The sequence below is a fragment of the Phytophthora sojae genome (assembly GCF_000149755.1).
Source record: "Phytophthora sojae unplaced genomic scaffold PHYSOscaffold_13, whole genome shotgun sequence".
Classification (NCBI taxonomy): domain Eukaryota; phylum Oomycota; class Peronosporomycetes; order Peronosporales; family Peronosporaceae; genus Phytophthora; species Phytophthora sojae.
The window spans coordinates 1404940-1425884 of NW_009258127.1; the positions used below are offsets into that span (position 1 = coordinate 1404940).

A 20945-nucleotide genomic window follows, 5' to 3' on the forward strand; every position below is an offset into this window, starting at 1 on the left:
ACTACGGAAGTGGGGGCTACGCTGGCGGCTGTGGCAGCAACGATTCTGACGCGTCAAACTGGTATGGGACTGAGTACAGCGCGTACGACATGTCGGGGTACAGCTCAGCAGCTACGGACTACGGGAGCAATGCTGCTGCTAGCAACAGTGGCGGATGGGGCTACGGCGGTGCTGTCAACTACGCCGAGCCGCAGCCATCAGTTGACCCCAACGCTGCATCGTTCGTCCATGGTGCAGACTACAGCTACGCATACAGCGGTGCAGATCAATGGCAGCATCAAGGAGTCTACTATCAAGACCAAGGTCAAGGCTCCTATGGCTATACCAATGACGCTGATGCCTCCAGCTATTACCCGCCGTCGGCTACAGACGGATACTTCTACCCGAGCGAGGCGTACACAGCGCAGCAGCCCGCCACTGCATCAGATCAATGGGAGGAAGTGTTCGACCCGGCCACGCAGCAGACGTACTACGTGAACCGCGTCACGAACGAGACGGCCTGGCAGATCCCATAATGACGGCAAGTTGAAGTGGTCAGATGGCTACAGTCACTCTTTCAGTCATTCCAACGAGGTATTCTGTGTATATTTTGTGTATGCCACACCGACGTCAAGGCCAACCAATTCTGGGCCATTGCTCAAAACGACGTAGCTCTTGGCGACCGAGTCGAGCGAGTGAGTGTCCACTTCCAGCAGAAGCAGCGCAGTCAGCCAGCAGCAGCAATGGCCCGTAAGAGCAGTGGAGCGCGCAAGAGCCGCGCCGTGAGCGCGCTGGTGCGCGCCGAGGACGCGGCCGAGGAGGAGATCCTGGCGACGCCGGCGCTGAGCTCCGCGGCCGCCAACGCCAGCGACGTGGAGAGCGACAACGAGGAGGACGCGGACGCCGAGGCCGAGATCGAGCGCCGCCTGGTGGCCGAGGCGCAGGCCGAAGCGGACGCCGCCAAGCGCGAGAGCAAGGGCGTGTACAACAAGGAGGCGCTGCTGGCGCTCGTGGCCGACTGGGACGCCAATCCGCTGCCGTGGGTCGAGACGCTGGACACGTGCGCCGTGCCCCTGGAGCTCGAGAGCGTGCACGACGACCTGAAGCGCGAGGTGGCCTTCTACAACAACACGCTGGCGGGCGTGCGCCTGGCCAAGGACCGGCTCAAGAAGGAGGGCGTGGCCTACAAGCGCCCCAACGACTACTTCGCCGAGATGCTCAAGAGCGACGCGCACATGGCCAAGGTCAAGGACAAACTCATCTACGAACAGAAGAAGATCACGGCCGTGGAGGAGCGCAAGAAGTCGCAGGCCCACCGCAAGGTGGCCAAGGAGATCCAGGCCGAGAAGGTCAAGGAGCGCAACCAGCAGAAGAAGGACACGCTCGAGGCCGTCAAGCAGTGGAAGAAGCGGAAGGGCAGCGACAAGGGCGGCGCGCTCAAGGACGACGACGACGGAGAGCTCGACACGATCATCGGCGGGGGCAAGCGCAAGCATGCGGGCGGCGACCGCGACGGAGCCAACAAGAAGCCGCGCGCCAACAAGGCGCGCGAGGCCAAGAACGCCAAGTTCGGCTTCGGCGGCAAGCGCCGTCACGCCAAGAGCAACACCAAGGAGAGCACGAACGACATGTCGAGCCACCCCGGTGCGCGCAAGGCAAAGGCAAAGTCGCAGGCGTTGGCCAAGGGCGGCAAGCGCGCCGGCAAGGCTCAGCGCGCGAACCAGCGCAACAAGAGTCGGCGGTAAATACTAGTAGCTGGATAGGCGGTTAGGAAGCTGCGCCGAAGCGTATTAGCCCACCAAGGCAGTAGAGGCCTTACGATGCGTGTCGGGCTGCGGCTTGCTGCGCCGCTTTAGATGATAAAGAGCTCCGTATTTTTTTGTTTCAATGCGTTTTGCCTTGCGTTGTGGCCTGCAGCCCTGCGGTCCTGACAAATTAGCCCAAAGCTTCTCACGCCAGTCAGCTGTTCCTAGTGTTGAGGATTTCAGCATCATGTGCGACAACTCGGACAATTTGGGTCGGGGCTTCCCTGTCTGTCCACAAGCCCATGCGTCTCTCTTCACACTGGAAATGGAGGACAAGAGCTCCTCATTGCTCCTCATTCTTGCTGAAGACTTTGGCACGACACCCGGCCGATCCATCTGCACGCTCCTTGCTTGCTTCTACATGGACGCGCCCGGCGCTTGATGACTGGTATGTCGAATCACCGGAGGCGCAGCTCATTGACCAATGAAGTTGAAGTTGAAGTGCAGTTTCCTCTTGGTGAACATGGTGGCGACTGCCTATTTCAGTTCCCCCCCCCCCCCCCCCCCCCATGCCGCGATCGGCGTCACCAAGCTCCTGGCCAAGCAACAATGCGTTGGTGCGGCGGCGCGTGCGAAAGAGCTCCCGGGGTGCTGGTGTCGGCCGGAGGCTTGGCAGCCTTCTAGGTCACCTGAAAGGCGGCGGCTGTTGCCATCATTTCAAAACAGCAGAGCTGTATGGGGCTGTTTGGCGGCATGCGGGCGGAGCACATGCAGCCACCCAGCCCCGGCTAACGGCAACACCGTCCCTAGTCCGAGCCCAACTTCGCTGGGAGCCGAAGACCAAGGAAGAGTGCACGTAGTTTCATGCAGTGAACCGCTAAGAATTAATTGAATCGAAACTGTAGGTAACTCAGCCACGAACAGCGCGCGAGGATACTAACTATCGATGGACACGTCTCACCTAACTGCACACTCGCTTAAAACGGAATGTTGTTCTGCTGCATGAAGGCCAGCAGCATTTGTCGCTCGTTAGGCGGCAGCATGTCCAGCTTCTGCGGGGTCATGTCGCGCGCGAGTTCGGCGATGGCGTCGAACTGTCCGCCAGGCGCAGCGTCCGCACCAAAACCGCTCGGCTTGGACCGCTTGGACGGGTCATTGTCTCCTGTCGGCGGTGCCAGCCCTTGCTCGCCGGGATACGGTCTCTTTGCCAAACGAGGGTCTCGGCCTGCACGTCGAGGGTCACGGCTGGCGTGCGCCAAGTTGCTGCTCGGAGGCCCGCTACTCTGCGGCGGACCAGTCGGAGTTGGCATCAAGCCCGGTTGAGGCTGAGCGTGCATCGGGCTAGACGCCGGAATGCCTACTGCTGGTCGGCCGCCCATAGCGGAGCTCGTGGCTTGAGCAGCCAGAGGTCCAGGCCGCGCACTCCAGCGCGTACCACCAGACTTTGCCGGAGCTGGTGCGGGTGCAGGATTCATCATTCCCGGCTGAACTCCAGGAGGCGCCATGCCGAGGATGCCTGGCCCAGGACCCATATGCCCTCCCATCAGCGGGCGTGGCGGAGGCGGCATCATCCGTCCCGCCATCAGCGGAGGCTGGTGCATCATTGGAGGAGGGGCCAGCAGCACCGGTTGCGTCTCCGTCGACGACGGAATGGGGATCTGCAGCGTTTTGAAGCTCTGAACGATCGCGTGGGTGAGTGCCGGGTTGGCCATCAGGATGCTCTTGGTGACCTCCGGTTTCTGTCTCGCGTGCTCCTTGAGCTGCACCAGCATGTCGTAGAGTTTGACCGGACCCAGCCGAGCAATGGCCGACTCGATGGCGTGGATCGCCATCTCGCCCGTCACCATCGTTGGAGGTCCTCCATCGGACCCGCCGTTCCTAAAGTTGCTGCCGCTGGTCCCTCCATGGCGGGCGTGACTGCCATTGTCGTGGCGTTTCCTGTCCGCTCCTCCAGACTTGTCGCCGCCGTCCGCAAAGTCCACGCGGAGGTTGCGGCCGTTGATCTCGTATCCGTTGAGGTTGCGCATGGCGCTAAGCGCCGTCGCTCCGTCCGCATACTCACAGAAGCCGTAGCCCTTGGGCTTGCCGGTCTCTCGGTCCGTCACGAGGCTGCACGAAAGACAGCAGCAAACTCAGTTAAACCTCGTCTTCACTGCCATGTTTGAGGGCCTTAGAGGGCCCCAACGCACCGGAAATTCACGACGGAGCCCGCCTCCGAGAAGATTTCCTTGAGCATGTCCTCTGTCACATCGTACGGGATGTTTCCGACTGGTAAAATTTAAATTACAGCACGAAAATCAAAGAGAGCAGTGGACAAGACGAGAAACGTGGCGTTAGTGGCGATGGGGCGGGCGGTGAGAGGCCGGAAAACGTGCAAACGGTAGCGCAGACAAATAGAAAGAAGACGGCGCAGGTTTCGCCGCGCGTGGAGACATACCGAAAACGCTGCGCTCCTTGGCGGAGCTCGCGCGCGACTTATTGCTCATGGCGCGAGTTTTGAGGCACTGGCACGAGAACCCGATAAACAAGCTCTTATATCGAGATTACGTTTAAATGACATATATGTTTTAAACGTTAGATTGGTGCAATCGTTTCATAGCAAACTCACAGGATTTCAGTATGTGTCTTGTTGAAGTTCGCGAGCAAATTGATCCCGCAAGTAAATCATAGAACACAGAGCTTTTCCATGGTGTGAAGCGACGGAGAATGCTTCGAGACTGCTTGCGAAGATTTCTAGGATGTAAGCAGCAGACCGACGGGGTCGCACACATTGCCCCAGTCCGGCGTCGCCACGCGGCCGATCCTGCTGCCTGCAGTGATCCACAAACGGTGTAAACATTTGCTAGTGTCTCCTCCTCCCGTCTTGGTTTTCGCGGGCACCACGCAGCCTTCGCCGGCGGTGGCTCTTTTGCTGTCCCGACTCTCAAGAGGTACACCGCCGCTCTTATCCATTTATCCTCCAGCGGCTGTGCACTCTATTGTTTTTAAACAGCTTAACAGTCCGCAACGAGCGTCGGAAGTGGTGTGTAGATGCCTTCACTAAACCGCTTCGTACACCTCAACCAGGCCAGGCCATGCTACCAGGATATCCGATTTGGTATGGATCCGTCGTGCTTCCTCTAAATCGTTTCTGCTTGAGAGTTTGGGCCCCTCGCATTGATGCAGCAACTTACACGTACTGGTTTGTTGATGTAGCACAGAGAGGGACTAAGCAAGCAGTCCAAAGGATGAGGCAACCAGCTCTTCCGTCTCTATCGACAGTCTGAATTTGGTCGCCGATTGAGATCTGTACCGCGCGGCTTGCTTACGTTGATCGACGATCCGATGCTCCATCGTGTTCATGCGTCTCCAGTACCGGCGAGATTTAAGCAAGAATGTACGGTGAGATGCTTTTTCACGCTTCTCTCTTTTCACTCGCGTGGATCTGCCCACGGATGGCTCCGGCGTTCACGGTGTGCCAGGGACGCTCTAGCAGTCTGGATTCTGCTAGCGGCGCTTGCTATGTTTCAACACGTTTGAAATCTCAACCACGTAAGAACGAACATGGTCTTGGCGGAGCAGTATTTTTCGATTTGGCGCTGGCGGGGAGTCATGTGTACAGTAGACTACCGGGGGCTTTAACGAGAACAACACATGTATAATACGTCGTCGGTTGGCAGTGAGTGAATTGATGACCGCCTGGTCAGCCCAGATCTACAGTACAGCGAGAAAATGTCCGTGAAATCACGGCGTGGAGTTGTGCTGGCATCAGGATGTCGGGCTCGCACGCCAAGGGTGACCAGCACGTAGCGCGCAGGTGGGTGCGACAAGAAGCAAGGTCGACATGCAGCTACAGGTACTCTACGGCGAATCCAGCGTGACTCCATGCGGTGGTCGACCGTCGGCGGGTCGGAATCGTGGCTAGCCTACACAAGCAGAGACCTCGCGCTCCAACGAGGTTCGCATCGGTGGCGTGAGTAATTCGCCTGCCTGCTCGAGGTGTCGAGCACCGCGAGCAGTGCCCGTTACTTCACGTCCATTTCATCCAAGCCGGCGGCTGTAGTCAATCCCTTGAACAGTCAATCGTTGAACCGGAGGCAGGATATCTCGCTCCGACGCCGACCACACCAACCGTGCTTTTTTCGGTGTGAATGAAAAGCTCGGAGCGGTTCGCGTGACTCCAGCTACAGTTATGGGGATAGCCCCCATGACGTGCAGGAAGACGCACGTGGAGAGCGAGCGACGGATGCGAGGCGCTGTGCCTGCATTTCGGCCGCCGGAGAGGGCTTTGGGTGATGCGGTCTTGATCCGCGCGGCATCGGCGCCGCCGATTCGGCGGACAAAAGCAGATCGTGGATCGTATCCCTGCAACGTATCTCGACACGCTAGCCAGTTCAAATTATAACACAGTTTATTGAAGTACTGTGTATCTTAGCATAATGTAACCTAACTAAGTGTACAGTATTGGAAATCGACCAATAAATCTACAATAAATTTTGAATAAATACATGATCTACTTACTTAGATGATTTAGAGTACTGAGACCGCGTGCTGAACTCTTTGCGCATCTCCGTTGTCAACTCGCGCGCTTTTGATAGGCGTTTGTCAAGGGCAACTTGTCCTCCTCGTGCTGCGTCCGCTCGGGCTCCACCGGAGTAGGAGTCCATGCGTCACTTGCCTGCATCCTCGTTGCAGTCGACGCGCGGCCTTTTTGCAGTTGGTCCGCCGTCCGGGCTCTCCTCGCCGCCAAAAAAGCGCCCACGCAGCTCTCGCTCTCTTGATCTCCCGGGGGACAGGCCTGCCCCCGCCCTCGGCTCATTCCCGGACTGTCACGCTCGCCTGCACCCGCGTTGCTGCGTCGAGGTGGAGGAGTGGTGACTACTTGTCAGCGCGTACAAGCTGTTTCGCCCGACACTTACCACTACTAGCAGCGCGATGTCGCTCGCGTGGCTCCGCAGCCACGCTCGCAATCGCGACCGCGGCAACTCGCGGAGCCGATCCAACAGCCAGCGTCTCGCGGCGCAGCGCGCGCACCGCCAGTTCGCTGGCGCCGAGGCGTACGCGCCCCGCGTGACGTACGATAACTCGTTCGTGGTGGACAGCAGCGTCACGTCCCGAGACGCCAACTGGCTCACCGACGAGCAGTACAAGCGCCAGTATATGCGGCTCGGCTGGGAGGTGGCGCCGATCCGCAAGGACGGCAACTGCCTCTTCCGAGCGCTCAGCGACCAGCTCTACGGACACGAGCGGCGCCACCTGGAGCTGCGCCGCCGTCTCGTGGACTTTATCGACCTCGAGCGCGCCTTCTTCGAGCCGTTCGTGGCCGGCGAGGGGGTCGTCGAGTACTGCGCGAGACTTCGGGAGGCCGGCGCGTGGGGCGGCCACCCGGAGCTCGTAGCGGCCTCGAGACTGCTGGGTGTCAACATCATCGTGCACACAGGCCCCGTCAAGCGACTGCGTATCGACACGGACAAGTACGCGCGCACCAAGGAAGGCAAGGGCAAGACCATCAACCTGTTGCTCAAGCACGACCACTACAGCAGTCTCCGCAAGAGGGAGAAGCCCATCGAGCAGCAGCACGGATGCTCCGACATGTGTCTGTGCCGGCGAGTCGTGGCTCCTTCCCGGGCCTCGCTCGACTCCCGCGCGTCGCTGGGCGCTCGTCCGTCGGACCTGGGATCGAGTTTCGTGGAGCTGGATCGACGTAGCTCGCTCGGCTCGCGTCCTGTAGATATCACGTTGGGGCCCGACAAGCGTCCTCGGAGTCTGAAGGGGGCGTATGGACGCAAGCCCGTACCCGAAGCCAGCAACAACAGCGGTGAGGGCAGTCCCGTGCGCAAGAAGCAGCAGAGGGCCCCGCTCAAGATCAAGGCTCGAGCACCGGAGAAGCCCAAGGCGCCAGCTCCTGCCCCGCCAGCTCAAGCTGCGCCTGCCAAGCCGAGAACGCCAGCGCCCGCCGCGCCGAGCAGGCCAAAATCGCCAGCACCGGCACCACCGGCCAAGCCGAAGACACCAGCTCCTGCTCCGCCAAGCAAGCCGAAGACGGCAGCGCCCTCTCCGCCGAGCAAGCCGAAGACCGCCGCTCCTGCTCCGCCCAGCAGCAGACCGCAGGCACCGGCACCAGTTCCGCCCAGCAAGTCTCGACCGGTTGCCCCCGCGCCGTCGCCAGCTCCGCTGGTCAAGCCTACCCCAGTTGTGCAGACTATGAAGCCCAAGGCAGTCTCTCCTCGACCGAAGGCCAGGACTCCGATCCCCACTCCTCCGGAGACGCCGAAGAGTGCGGGCGTTGTGCTCTTCCAGCCGGAGTCGTTGAAGCCCGTCGTGAAGCCGAAGGCTCCGCTGGTGGTGCTGTTCGAGCCCGAGAAGTCCCCCGTGTCGTCCCCAGTCTCCAAGAAGGCCACCGTGAACACGGCCACCCCCACGAAGCCCACATCCACCTTAGTGCTGGACGTCGAAGTGGAGAAGCCCGAGTCGGTCCCAGTTAGCAAGCCCAAGGTTGCCGGTGTCCACAAGCCTCGCCGCGCCGTCTTCAACGGCGGGCGGCGTCGCCGTTCCAGCGCAGCCGCGTTGGCGCTGATGCAGGAGGTGTCTATCAGCCTCAACACTAGCCCCGAGCCCGTGGCTGCGGCTGTGGCTCCTGCTCCTGCTCCTGTGGTGAACCCGCCCACCCCGCCGGTTCCGCCGGCCCCGCGCTCAATGGCCATCAAGAAGTCGAGCAAGAAGGTTTTCCACCAGGGTCGCCCCGTGTCCGCTGCGTGCTGAGCTGAGTGAACTGAGGCTGCAGCGATCGTGTCGCGTGTCGAGATGAAGACTCGCGGCAATGGGGAGGCTTGTAAGATATAGAGAAGAAGAAGAATGGAGGCGAGACGCAAGAGTCTTGCGTCCCGCCTCGCCTTGCCCTCGATCGAAGAGGACAGGGAGTCTCTGTCTTGAGGGCATCGAGACGCCTATAATGTCAAACAATAGACTGATGACACGTGCACTTGCACGACCTGAAACTCCCCGCATCCGTCCGTCCGTAGTAGTCGTTCTTGCACCGGCACAGGCATAATGAGCGGAGACCTTCGTCCTGAGACCGATGGCGACGCGAGTGCCGACGCGGTTTCTCGCCTCCTGGGCACCAACACGACGCTGGGAATCATTGCGGGACTGACGTTAGCGGCAACAACCCACCACCATAGCGACGAAGCCGACACTCCGGTTGCCCCGACGACGCCCATTGTGGAAACCGCTGGGCGATCGCGGCGGAAAAGTCTGATCGGAGTTCTTGGAGCGGGAACCACCTCGTTCGCTGCCTCAAGTCCGGCCAAGAAACCCCCGGGGTCTCACCCGGCCGTGTTTTCCGTGCAAGCGCCTCGAGAGACCATCGAGAGACTCCAGAACCAGAACAAGCTGCTCAAGCAGGAGCTGTCCATCGAGGCGAGGGCGGCTCGAGAAATGCTCGGCCAGGAGAAGCGCACTCGCGTCGAGCAGCTCCGATCCACCCTCGCCGTGTTTGCGCGGAAGCTGGCCAAGACCCAACGCCAAGTCGAGCGAACGGAGCAGGTCATGGCCCGAAAGACGCAAGAGCTTGCGGCTCTGAGACTCGCGCTGCAGCCCATTCCTGCTCATGAAGTAGCGGCTGCAATTGCAGGTGAAGGAGAAGCTGGCACGCCCGGGAAGCCATTGGCGGTGGCTGCGGCGGCTGCTGCTGCATCAGGAAAGCTTCGCATGGCGGAGAATCGACTGGAACTCGCGCTCGTTCGTAAGAACGAAGTGGACTCAGCAAACAAGCGCTTACTCGCTCGGGTGGAGGCTGCGAGGCGAGATCGCACGATCTTCGACGGAATCTACAAGAAGCTGGAGCGCGAGGCCAGCGTGTCCAAGTCGCGCCACGAACAAGCAAAAGCTGACTTGGCTCGAGCAACGCAAGCTCGTGACGCTCTGGCACGTGAAGTCGCACAGCTGCAGGATGCCGCCGAGCGCGAGCAGTTCGAGTACGAGCACCAGTTCCAAGAACTGAAACACAGTATCGCCCATTGGCGGCACGAGACGGGAGTGCGCATGGCTGCCAGCGAACTGCAGAGCTCGGGTGTGTCTGAGCTACTTGGAGGACTAGACGCAAGTTCGGAGCAGAACAAAGCGAAGGGTGGCGCTGGCACGTTGACTCGAGTCACGGCGCTGTCATCTTGGAAAATCGGAGTGGACCGAGCGTTGACGTCAGTGCCCGACAGTCTGGTAGCCAAGTACGACGAAGCTTTCGCCGCTATTCGCGAGAGGACAGGGCTGCAGGACGCGTCGGCACTTGCTCACGACTTGTTAGCTCGCGATGCAGCAAATTTCCAGCGCTTCAAGCGCGTCGAGGAGCTGAGTCGAGAGGAAGTGGCACTTCAAACCCAAGTGGCAGCACTTACCTCCCAAATTGAGGCCTTCAAGGCCCGTGAAGGCATCGCAAGTCGCGCCTCGCAGAAGCAGCAGTGCCGTCGAGTCGAAGCAGCTTTACGCGAGACGCAACAGGCATGTGACGAACTGGACGCTGAAATAGAAGACCGCGATGCCGTACTGGGGAGAATTAAGGCTTCAGTACACTCGGTGCACAACACGCTAGCACACGCCGCCTCTGGGGCTGCCTCAGGTGGCGGCACGACCGGGAATTCGACAGTACTCAGTCAAGGCATCACAGACGCCAACGTTATCGAATACCTGCAAGCCATCGAGATGTACACAACGGAGTTACTGCAGAGCAAAGCAAACAGCGAATCGAACGAGTCGTCGCCAGCCAAGGCGCGCCTGCCCCAAGCACAAGCAAGCGAGAATGGAACATCCCCGTTACCAGTCGGACATGGCCCTCCGACACTGCCGTCGGATCCACGCCAAAAACTGCACGTCCACGTGCCATCCTTCGGTGGCGTTGACGGGATTATCGAGCTCCCAGCTCAAGTCCTCCCGTATTCGTCTTCAATCCCCGATGCGAGTAGCAGCCCGTCCACACCGAACCCAAAGAGGCAAGGAGGTTCTTCAGTGAACAAGCAGCAGCAGCAGCAGCGCCGCCGGTTATCCTCCCGCGATTCACTGTCGCAGCGTCAGTTTGCGAGCGCACTCGCTACGGCAAACGCAGCACAGCCGTCAATCTGCGAGGAAACAGCAGCAAGCACAAAGAGAGCTGGCAATGACAAGCGAAGCGCTCAACATAGCGACGCTAGCGGAGGTGCAGGTGGGGAGGAAGACGAGGAAGATGAGCGCGCGCTCACATACGACGAGCTCAAGCGGTTTGCGGCCAAGAACACGAAAAGCAAGCGGCGTGGCACCAATACGTCGTCGAAGATGCATCACTGACCCCCAGTAGATTCACAATAATATATCACAATATACTCGAGATCCTAGATCCACTTCAACTTCAACTTTTTGACCATCACTCTGAAAGCCGTTTCTTACTGTGGGGGTTTCGCGCTAAGGCTCAACCGACGCTCACTACCAAGATCATACCAGCATTTCTCGCGTTGAGGCTGCCAGATCCCCACCATGTCCACGGTAACGAGCCCTCGCGCCCAGCGCTCTGCTTCCGCGCCCGGCAAGGGCGGCGCTGAGCTCCACGCAGGCGGCGAAGGAGCCGAAATTGCAGCCAAGAGCCGCGAAGTGATCGACGGACTCAAGAAACTCTACGCCAGCAAGCTCCGGCCGCTGGAAAAGCGCTTCGACTTTGGGGAATTCCACTCGCCGCTGCTGAGCGACGCCGACTTTGAAGCCAAACCACAGGTGCTCATGATCGGGCAGTACTCGGTGGGCAAGACCTCGTTCATCGAGTACCTGCTGGGCCGACCGTTCCCTGGACAACGTGTCGGACCGGAACCTACGACGGACCGCTTCGTTGCCGTCATGCACGGAGAGGAGGAGCGTACAGTCCCGGGCAACGCCGCGTGTGTGTCGCCTGATCTGCCCTACGGCGGGTTGTCCATGTTTGGCACAGCTTTCCTCAACAAGTTCGAGGCAGCGCAGCTCCCTGCTTCCATACTCGAGCAATTAACGATCGTAGATACTCCTGGTATCCTGAGTGGGGAGAAGCAACGCATCTCGCGCGGCTACGACTTCACGCAGGTCGCACGCTGGTTCGCAGAGCGCTCGGACCTCATCTTGCTGCTCTTTGACGCGCACAAGCTCGACATCTCGGACGAATTCCAGCGCGTGATCGAAGTGCTGCAGGGACAAAGCGACAAGGTGCGCTGTGTGCTGAACAAGGCCGACCAAATTGACCAGCAGCGCTTGCTTCGGGTCTACGGCGCTCTGATGTGGTCCCTGGGCAAGGTGCTGAAGACACCTGAGGTCATGCGTGTGTATCTGGGCTCCTTCTGGTCGCAGCCACGCCAACAGCATGGAGAAGATGGCGCTAACAGCACGCCCGAGGCGCTTTTCGACGCCGAAGAACGAGATTTACTGGACGAATTACGTGCCCTGCCGCAGCACGCAGCCGTTCGTAAAATAAACGAGCTGGTGAAGCGCGCTCGACTGGCCAAGGTGCATGCGTGCCTGCTGGGGCATTTGCGAGACAAGATGCCGTCCGTGTTCGGGATGGAGAAGAAGCAACGAGAGCTGCTCGAGAACATGGCAGAGAACTTCCGAGAGGTGCAGCGTAAGTATAACCTGCCCCCAGGCGACTTCCCGTCGATCGATGCCTTCGTCCGCCAGTGCGCCGACCGCAAGTTCACAAAGTTCCCGTCCCTCAAGTCCCGGGAGCTGCAGGACATCGACGACATGCTCACCAAGGACATTCCCGCGTTGATGGCCTCGCTACCGAAGCACACGCGCGTCGGGGTCGCCGGCGTAGAGAGCTCCGAGACAGCGAGTGCTCACAGCACCAACCCATTCGCCAGCGTCGCGCCTATCGGAAGACTTCAGTGGGAGGAGGCTCTGCTGGGCTGCAAGCCTGAGTACGATGCCATCTTCGCCACGTTAGCTGCGGATTCTTCTGGCCGCGTGTCCGGAGCAAACTGCATGGCTCCACTACAGAAGCAGGCTTCGGCGTCAGTCTCGCACGAGACGCTGCGGGCGATCTGGGACCTCGCCGACCAGTCGAATGCTGGCAGTCTGGACGCCGACCAATTCGCGGTGGCCATGCATCTCTGTGCCAGGGCCAAAGTGGGCGAACCCGTTCCCGCAGAGCTCCCCGCGTCGCTCGTGCCTCCTTCAAACGGAAAGGAGCAGCCCCACCACGTGGGCAGTTCACCGCAGACCAGCGCAATTCGCAAGCCCGCCATAGTCTAGCCGACGTCGCCTCAGTCGAAGGCTGTTGGCACCCCTGTGAGCTCTTCAATTCATGTATTCCTTGGACTTCTCGAGTTTAATTGTGAACGTCCTTTGCTGAGCTCCTGCTGTAGGAAGAGAGCAAAGCCCCAAGAGAAAAAGATCAAGTGGGAACACATGATCAAGTTGCGCAGCGAAATTGTCGACTAGCAAACAGCGGCAAGCAAGCGCAAAATGTAAATGCGCGCACGGCCTTGCATTGTTGAAGCTGTGTGGCGACGGAGTGATGGTGCGGTTGAAGTGTCCGCTGCACGAACATATCCTGAAGTTGAAGCTGTCAGCGACGCTGACCCAGCGTCAGCGTGACGCACAACACAGGAGTTTCATTGCGTCCGGCGGCCATAAGCTTTCGGGCGATACAAAACGCGCGCTGGACTTGCTGATCCCCTCGGCAGAAGAAGATCATTAGCCTTTCAATTGCTGCTGACTCACCACTGCCAACCATTTTCGAGTGAGTGCACTGCAGCCGTGGACGGCAAGATAGTGCGCTTTGAATTGCCAGGCTGTCGACGAATGCACGAATGGCGCGAAATTTTTTCGTTGTTTTAGGGTCCTGGACATGGCGATTTGATAAGCTAATGCGCGTTTTTAGGCTAAAGTTTAGGGCGCAAAGAAATCGCATGGCGGCCCTTTTCTATCTCGTTGAATCTAGGGAGTGATCCCACTCCCCTTGTCAGTGACTTCCTGGGAGCATCTGACACCCGGCCAGCGAAGACTTGGCCAAGTCACGCTCTGTGAGCACCACAGAACCCCGTACATTTGCATTTTCATCGTGTGGAACCCCGAAGCACGCACGCCATCAAAATTATACTGAGTGAGCGATTACAGCACATTGTCATATACTTAAGTACGAATCACTTCAATCGCACCAGGCGATACTGTACAGTAGATCTGAAAAATAAAAGAAATATGGTAAGCACAGGGGATATCCATCGACTTTTGTATCGTGTTATCTTCTATAGTTAAGTCCCTTTGCGCTACAATTAGAAGAAGTACGACATATATGGTATAGCCAAAGGTTCTCTCTTGAAGCTCCTATCCATATTTGCAGCCATGCGTAAAATATACTCTCTTGGTTTGTTTATCTTATTTTGCAGATTTAGCCCACCACAATGTCCAATTCGTCTCGAAACAACATACTTTAGTTCCTAAAGCAGAGGGGTTTTGATCACCCACTCGCGTTAACGCTATCTTAAGTTTTCATATACCATTTTCCTGGGTACAAGCCATAGATGCACTAAATTTGTTTTGTTTTGTCTCGTGAATAAACTATTTCAAACCGATTGATACTACCGAGCAAGTTGCTGAAACTAGCTCACCACCTGAAAGTGCAAATAGCAGGACTGCACGATGGTTTTCTACTGGTCGGTCCTGCGGAGTCTTCTTCTCATGGCTTTAATTTATCTGTAGGATTCAAGTGTCATGTACTTTTTCTTAGAAGGAAGCAGTTTTCCAGGTGTAACTTTTGACAGGTGTGCTTTCACATATGACTACCGGGTCCACAATTGACGCCAACTGCTCCCGCCACGCAAGTGTTGAGTGGAGGGCAGGGCCTGCAGCAACCCCTGCATCGAGCCTGGTGGGCGTCTTGCTGCTGTGCATGGCTGCCTTGGCTTCGGCACCGAGACGCGCCCAAGTTCAACCGGCATGAAACGAGGCGAACGCGGTGACTCCTTCAACTGTGGCGGCCCAGGTCCGCACCGCCAATCTCGAGCTCGACGGCTGCGCTGCACGCTGCACTGCACTGCACTGCACCCTGCAGCAGCGGCAGAGCTGCCGCGGGCTCCAGTAGGCTACTGAGTAGCTGCTTCGGGGAAGAGGGACCCGCTGCGTCGTTTCAGAGCTGTTCGGAGCGCGAGATGACCAACGAGAGGATCACCACCATCGCTGTGGCCAGCGGATCCGCAAAGCTTTTCAAACGCGTTGCAAACTTCCGCTGCAACCAGTGAAGCGCGCGAGCCGGAGCCATGCTACCGAGCTGCTGCCAGCAGCTCGGTAGCATGCCTGCTGGTGGCAGCATCACCAGCAGGCAGCAAGGCTGAAGCGAGGCAACTGAAGCAGCAGCAGCCCCAGCACCAGAACGAGCGTGACGGTTGCCTCGTGGACTGTGTGTCACGGCTCTGCCCGCGCGCCCCGTCCGTGCACTATCAAAAAGAGAATCAGCGCCTCCCATCCGCCACTCCGATTTGGCCGCTCTCGCCCTGGATTTGCGCAGTAATCGCACCCTCATTAACTGGAAGCGCGCACTAATTTGGCTATTTTTGGTGCGGCGGGCCCCAGACGCGGGAACAGCTCTTCTCGCTCGTCTCTTCCCATTCGTGTTCTCTCTGAAAGTATCGGCAGCTACAGCGAGCGTCAAGGTAAGCAAGCCGCCGCCGCCGCCGCCGGCACCAAGGCACCCAACCGCTCGAGCTCGAGCGCTAACTCTCCTTCTCCCTACTGTTTGACCCCCCTCGCAGCGACTTCATGGGAACGGGAGAAGCGCTGCACATCCCCCGCCCCGACCCCGGCACCATGGGCGCGTACTTGCCCCCGCAGAGCAGCGGCATGCCGTACAACCCGGCCGCAGGGAACGGGGTCTCGGCGCCCGCCGCCGGCCGCCCCGACGCGCCCCCGGGCGCCTATATGCCGCCGCCGCCCGCGCCGGGCTCGTGCATGGTGTGCTACAACCCGAGCGTGGACCTGCTGCTCGAGCCGTGCCACCACCAGTTCCACGCCGCGTGCATCGAGCGCTGGCTCAGCAAGGACAAGGTCTGCCCCACGTGCTGGACGCCCATCCAGGCGCCGCGCCGGCTCCTGACGCAGCAGCAACAGCAGCAGTACGCGGTGCAGATGCAGCAGCAGCAGCAACATCAACAGCAGCAGCAGCAGGGCGTGGGTCAGGACAACGGCGGATACCCCGTCGACAGCAAGGCGCACGTACTGGACGGCGCGGCGGCGGGAACCCCCACGGCCGCGGCTAACGGAGACGCCGGCGCGCAGCAGCAGAGCAACCCGCCCACGGCCATGCGCAAGGGCAAGTGGACGGCCGAGGAGAGCGCGTACTGCGACCGGCTGATCGAGGAGTTCAAGAAGGGCAACCTGCCGCTGGCCGAGGGCACAACGCTGCGCACGTTCCTGAGCAAACTGCTGAACTGCGACCCCATGCGCATCTCCAAGAAGTACACGGGCGACCAGTGCATCGGCAAGATCATCTTCCGCCGCCGCGAGGACGAGGTGTCCAAGGAAGACATGGAGAACATCCGCAAGGACCTGGCCGAGCTGGAGAAGACGTACCTGGAGAGGGAGCAGTACAACCAGCGGCGGCGCGAGAAGCGACTCGAGTCGGAGTTGTCGAGGGACAAAAACCGCTTCGCTGCCGCCAGATCCATCGGATACGCAGCAGCAGCGGGCAACCCGGCGGCCATGCGCCCGCCCCACCCGCAGCAGCCGCAGCCACAGCAGGGAGGGTATCCGCCTGCTGCGGTGCAGCCCATGACGAAGCAGGAGCCTCGGCCCGTTCCAGGCCCCCAGCAGATGCAGCAGCCCAACTACGGAGCTCCGGGCCGAGCGGGCAGTATGCCCGTGCAGCCCCCTCTTCACCCCCCGCAGCAGAGTAATAACGTCCCCCCTCACCTATTTAATGGCGACCACAGCAATGTGTCGATGCTCGGCATTGCTGGCGCGCAGACACAGGGCCAAAGCCAAGGCCCGGCTCCTAACCAGGGCCAGGACAACAAGCCTCCCAGCAGCTCCGGCATGGACGGCAACTCCGGCGACGCGTTCCCGCGCGTGTCGTCTATCGACAGCTTTTCGTGCCTATTCCCTCGCGTGGCCAGCATCGAGAACTTCCAGCATGCGGCGTCATCAGGCTTCGGCGGGATGAACCCCAACGGCTCGTACTCGTCGACTGAGACCCATAACACGATGACTAGCAGTGGGTTCGACACGCAGCCTGCCGGCTTGCCGAAGCCTTTGTCCATTGGCGAGGGTCTGAACGCCTATTTCCCGCGCATCCAGTCGCTGGAGCAGCTCTCGAACTTGTTGCAGGATCACGGACCGAACAGTCCGCGGGGAGGGGCAACGTCTACATCGACTCAGAACTCTCGGGATACGATCGAGAACTCAAACGACAACAGCAAGCAGCAGAACAAGGATAATTCTACACCTGGCGGAGGCATTCGGAGGAGGCTGGGCGAGACTAGCATCAAGGATGAGCAGCAGCGAGAAGCAGACGTCAACCCCCAGACAGAAACTGGCAGCGCGAATACCAGCACTAGCAACAACAACAGTAGCAGCAGTAGTGCTGTGTCGACTGCCACGAGCGTGACGACGAGCTCTACGAGCTCTGGATCTACCAAGCGCCTTAGTCCCAGTCACAATGCTCCGTCATCCTCAGGTTCAGGCAACCAGATTCAGATTCCCAAGCCGTTGAACAAGATGCCGCGCAGCTCGTCGGGTATCTTCCCGCGCGTGCCGTCCATGGACAAGATGCCTCGAGTGCCCTCGATTGACAAGCTTCCTCGCGTTGCGTCGCTCGACAAACTGCCGCGTATCCCGTCGATGGACAAGCTTCACACTATGGGCGGTGGCGAGCAGCGTATCCCGAGGGTCCCGTCCTCTGACAAGATGGCGCGCGTGCCGAGCTCGGACATGCTGTCACGCTTCGGCTCGAGCGACCACCTCAGCAGCTTCCCGTCGTTCTCGAACCTCAGCTCGCTGTCCACAAGCGCTTCGTACGATAAGCTGAGCTCTCTGGGCGGCTTCAAGTCTGGGTTCCCGCGTAATTCGTCTATTGAGGACATCTTGTCGCTAGTGGCGTCGTCCGAGTCTACGGGTATGCCGTCAAACGGCTCGACACTGCAGCTGAGTGCTCTGGCCGCAGTTGCAGGCGAGGAGTCCTCCCATATCGCCAACGAGCGGAAACGCCGGCTCGAGAGCTCGCAGCAGGACGCGCCGCTGACTAGCGACAAGAAGAGCAAGCTGTCCGCGTGAAGTTGAGGCCTCGCCCAGGACGAGCGAGCACCCTCTAGAGCGGAGGAGCGACGGCGGCAGCGTTAGAAGTTGTCGGACGCTGGTCGAGTGGGGCAAGGATGCACGCGATCGATGAATGTGGGCAGACTATTGCCGTTCCTTCCTGGCCAGCAGACACAAGAGGCGGCCAGGACTTCGGAGGAGAGGCGAGTGGTAAACTACTGGCGGTGCGTCCGCCTCCCTCGCACGAGCCATCCCATTTTTTCCTTCCTTTTTGCCGCTGGTGCTCGTGTCGAGCTATTAGTTGTAGTTAATGTAAGAGGAGCGTGCAATACGACAAAGGATATCTACTTACACTGAATTGCCTTGCTCTTGACGGCTGCTTCACTCCATCCTGGTCCTCCTACTTGGCGCTGCAGCTTCAACTGCTTCAACCGCTACGTGAGACCAGCCAGCCAGCCAGCAATCGTTTTGATCCCAAGGGATCTTCTCACTTTGGAATCCGTGCGTCACCATGAGCGCCGCCAAGACCGTGCTTATCACCGGCAGCAACCGCGGCATTGGGCTGGCCTTCACCCGCCACTACGCGGCCAACGGCTGGAAGGTCATCGCCGCCGCGCGCGACGTCGAGGGCGCCACCGACGTACGTTGACTCGAATGGTCCTTTGAAGTGTAGCCATCTGACTCCTGTACTGCATTGCTCGCTTCAGCTGAAGGAGCTGGCGGTGGCCAAGATCGTCCCGCTGGACATCAGCGACGAGGCGTCCATCGCCAAGGCGGCCGAGACGCTCCAGAGCGAGCCCATTGACCTGCTGATCAACAACGCCGGCATGGGCGGCGGCGGCGGCATCCTTGATGTCACCAAGGCCGAGATGATGAAGCTCTTCGAGGTGAACGCCGTGGGGCCCTTCCTCGTGACGCGCGCGCTGCTGCCCAACCTCAAGCTGGCCGTGGCCAAGAACGGCTCGGCAACGGTGGGGCAGATCACGTCTCGCATGGGCAGTATCGCCGACAACGGGTCCGGCGGCAGGTACAGCTACCGCGCCTCCAAGAGCGCGCTCAACATGCTCAACAAGAGTCTGTCGATCGACCTCAAGGACGACAAGATCATCGCGCTGGCGCTGCATCCCGGCTACGTCGTCACGCGCATGACGGGCCACACGGGGGAAGTCACGACGGAGGAGAGCGTCGCGGGCCTCACTAAGATCATCGCCAACGCGAAGCCCGAGGACAGCGGCAAGTACTTCCACTTCCGCGGCGACATCCTGCCGTGGTAAAAGGCCCAAAGTGCGCTGTAAGCTGCGGAAGTTGTCGTTTAACTCTGCAATAATGTCATGGAGCAGCACCCCCGAGGATGCTGCTGCTCTGCTTGTAGCCTCTCAATTGCATCGCCATTTATGCTCTATTGAGAGCCCGTCACTCCACCCACTCCACATTTCGCAAAGTCTCACGCAAGCTTCCTCTCCCCGGATCATTTTGAAGCGTTGAAGCATGAGTGGCGACAAGAACCGGCAGCAACCGCGGCATCGGTCTTAGCCTTCGCTCGCCACTACGTGGCCGACGGCTGGAACGTAATCGCTGCGGCGCGTGATGTCGAAGGCGCCACCGACGTACGGAATGCTATCACTGGAGTTGCTATGTAGTTTGTGTTGACTAACCTCGTGTCTTGTCCTGCCGTATCAAACAGTTGAAGGAGCTGGCGGTATGCAAAGTTGTTTCGCTGGATGTGACCGACGAGAACTCGATCGCCAAGGCGGCGGAGCAGCTGGAGGACGAGCCGATCGACTTGTTCGTCAACTACGCCGGCAAGAGCAGCAGTGGCAGCGGCTCTGGCCTCTCGGAGGCCACTAAGGCTGACCTGATGCAGCTCTTCGAGGTGAACGCCGTGGGGCCCTTCCTCGTGACGCGCGCGCTGCTGCCCAACCTCAAGCTGGCCGTGGCCAAGAACGGCTCGGCAACGGTGGGGCAGATCACGTCTCGCATGGGCAGTATCGCCGACAACGGGTCCGGCGGCAGGTACAGCTACCGCGCCTCCAAGAGCGCGCTCAACATGCTCAACAAGAGTCTGTCGATCGACCTCAAGGACGACAAGATCACGACGTTGGCGCTGCATCCAGGCTACGTTGTCACGCGCATGACCGGCCACAAGGGGGAGGTGACGCCCGACGAGAGCGTCGCGGGACTCACCAAGGTGATCGCCGGCGCCAAGCCCGAGGACAGCGGCCGGTACCTTGACTTCCTCGGCAACACCCTGCCATGGTAATACCGATGACAAGTACGAAGTGCAAGAGGAGAAGAGGGAGGAACACGTACAGGTAGCTCAAATACTGTGCATATACTTTTACTTACTTCTGGCTGAGCTTCAGTCCACTGGCCGTCGGTCCACAGGACACACCCGTCGATAGAGCAGCCACTGGGCAATGCATCGAGCGTGGAACACGTGACCACAGGGCAGAGCTTCCGCCCTCTCGTCCTTCCGTGCGTTCCCCCCAGCGACCACGCTCCCTTCGAGGCAAATGACGCACACGTTGGGCTCCTCGCCTTCGCTGCAACAGGGCGTCGCCTCTTTGGCTCTCTGCTCTTGGATCGCCATGATCGCTGCGGCCTCCGCCTCTCTCCGCCGCAGAAACGCCGTCATGTCGGCCACGTTCTGCTCCGCCAGACGCAACGTCGACGCCAATAGCCCCTGCTTGCCCCCTGCAGCGTTGTCCGTTTCTCGCCCGTTCCGCTGCAGCGAGAGCGCCACGACGCCCGCGATCCGCTGGGCCAGATGCGCCTTCGCTGGGGCGTCGAGCCCGAGCTGCCGGCGCGGCCGCCGTCGAGGCCTGCCGAGCTCTGTTCCCATTCCTCCTAATTCGACTGGCCCTTTTGGTGGACCCAACAAAACACAGAGGGCAGTAACGGCCACCGAGATGGCTACACTTGGACACCCAGGAGGACACTTCAATTGAAACAAAAGCGAGGTGTATTGCGAGGCTCGTTGGGCCCCTGAGGCTTAGTTATCTGCCGCCG

The 20945-nt window shown here is 59.7% G+C and overlaps 8 protein-coding genes across 8 annotated transcripts; 6 read left to right on the forward strand and 2 right to left on the reverse strand.

The window, feature by feature from the left end:
* Nucleotides 1–653: 653 nt before the first annotated feature.
* Nucleotides 654–1724, forward strand: PHYSODRAFT_353037 (hypothetical protein; the record flags this gene model as incomplete). Its single annotated transcript, XM_009539515.1, has 1 exon — nt 654–1724. Exon 1 carries the CDS (start codon nt 723–725, stop codon nt 1722–1724), a length of 1002 nt encoding a protein of 333 aa, XP_009537810.1. The 5' UTR covers nt 654–722.
* Nucleotides 1725–2701: 977 nt separating this feature from the next.
* Nucleotides 2702–4210, reverse strand: PHYSODRAFT_251824 (hypothetical protein; the record flags this gene model as incomplete). The annotated part of the gene is made up of 3 exons (XM_009539516.1): nt 2702–3833; nt 3914–3992; nt 4162–4210. The coding sequence occupies 3 exons, from the start codon at nt 4208–4210 to the stop codon at nt 2702–2704; spliced, it is 1260 nt and encodes a 419-aa protein (XP_009537811.1).
* Nucleotides 4211–6638: 2428 nt separating this feature from the next.
* PHYSODRAFT_251885 (OTU ovarian tumor-like cysteine protease) lies at nt 6639–8465 on the forward strand (the record flags this gene model as incomplete). The annotated part of the gene is made up of 1 exon (XM_009539517.1): nt 6639–8465. The coding sequence occupies one exon, from the start codon at nt 6639–6641 to the stop codon at nt 8463–8465; it is 1827 nt and encodes a 608-aa protein (XP_009537812.1).
* A 288-nt stretch (nt 8466–8753) lies between these two features.
* PHYSODRAFT_529785 (hypothetical protein) lies at nt 8754–11018 on the forward strand (the record flags this gene model as incomplete). The annotated part of the gene is made up of 2 exons (XM_009539518.1): nt 8754–10630; nt 10688–11018. The coding sequence occupies 2 exons, from the start codon at nt 8754–8756 to the stop codon at nt 11016–11018; spliced, it is 2208 nt and encodes a 735-aa protein (XP_009537813.1).
* A 186-nt stretch (nt 11019–11204) lies between these two features.
* On the forward strand, nt 11205–12941 carry PHYSODRAFT_529936 (hypothetical protein; the record flags this gene model as incomplete). The annotated part of the gene is made up of 1 exon (XM_009539519.1): nt 11205–12941. One exon carries the CDS (start codon nt 11205–11207, stop codon nt 12939–12941), a length of 1737 nt encoding a protein of 578 aa, XP_009537814.1.
* A 2505-nt stretch (nt 12942–15446) lies between these two features.
* Nucleotides 15447–17954, forward strand: PHYSODRAFT_565861 (hypothetical protein; the record flags this gene model as incomplete). The annotated part of the gene is made up of 2 exons (XM_009539520.1): nt 15447–15806; nt 15849–17954. The coding sequence occupies 2 exons, from the start codon at nt 15447–15449 to the stop codon at nt 17952–17954; spliced, it is 2466 nt and encodes an 821-aa protein (XP_009537815.1).
* Nucleotides 17955–18447: 493 nt separating this feature from the next.
* Nucleotides 18448–19210, forward strand: PHYSODRAFT_530496 (hypothetical protein; the record flags this gene model as incomplete). The annotated part of the gene is made up of 2 exons (XM_009539521.1): nt 18448–18576; nt 18644–19210. 2 exons carry the CDS (start codon nt 18448–18450, stop codon nt 19208–19210), a joined length of 696 nt encoding a protein of 231 aa, XP_009537816.1.
* Nucleotides 19211–20295: 1085 nt separating this feature from the next.
* PHYSODRAFT_251874 (hypothetical protein) lies at nt 20296–20778 on the reverse strand (the record flags this gene model as incomplete). Its single annotated transcript, XM_009539522.1, has 1 exon — nt 20296–20778. The coding sequence occupies one exon, from the start codon at nt 20776–20778 to the stop codon at nt 20296–20298; it is 483 nt and encodes a 160-aa protein (XP_009537817.1).
* Between the last annotated feature and the right edge of the window lie 167 nt (nt 20779–20945).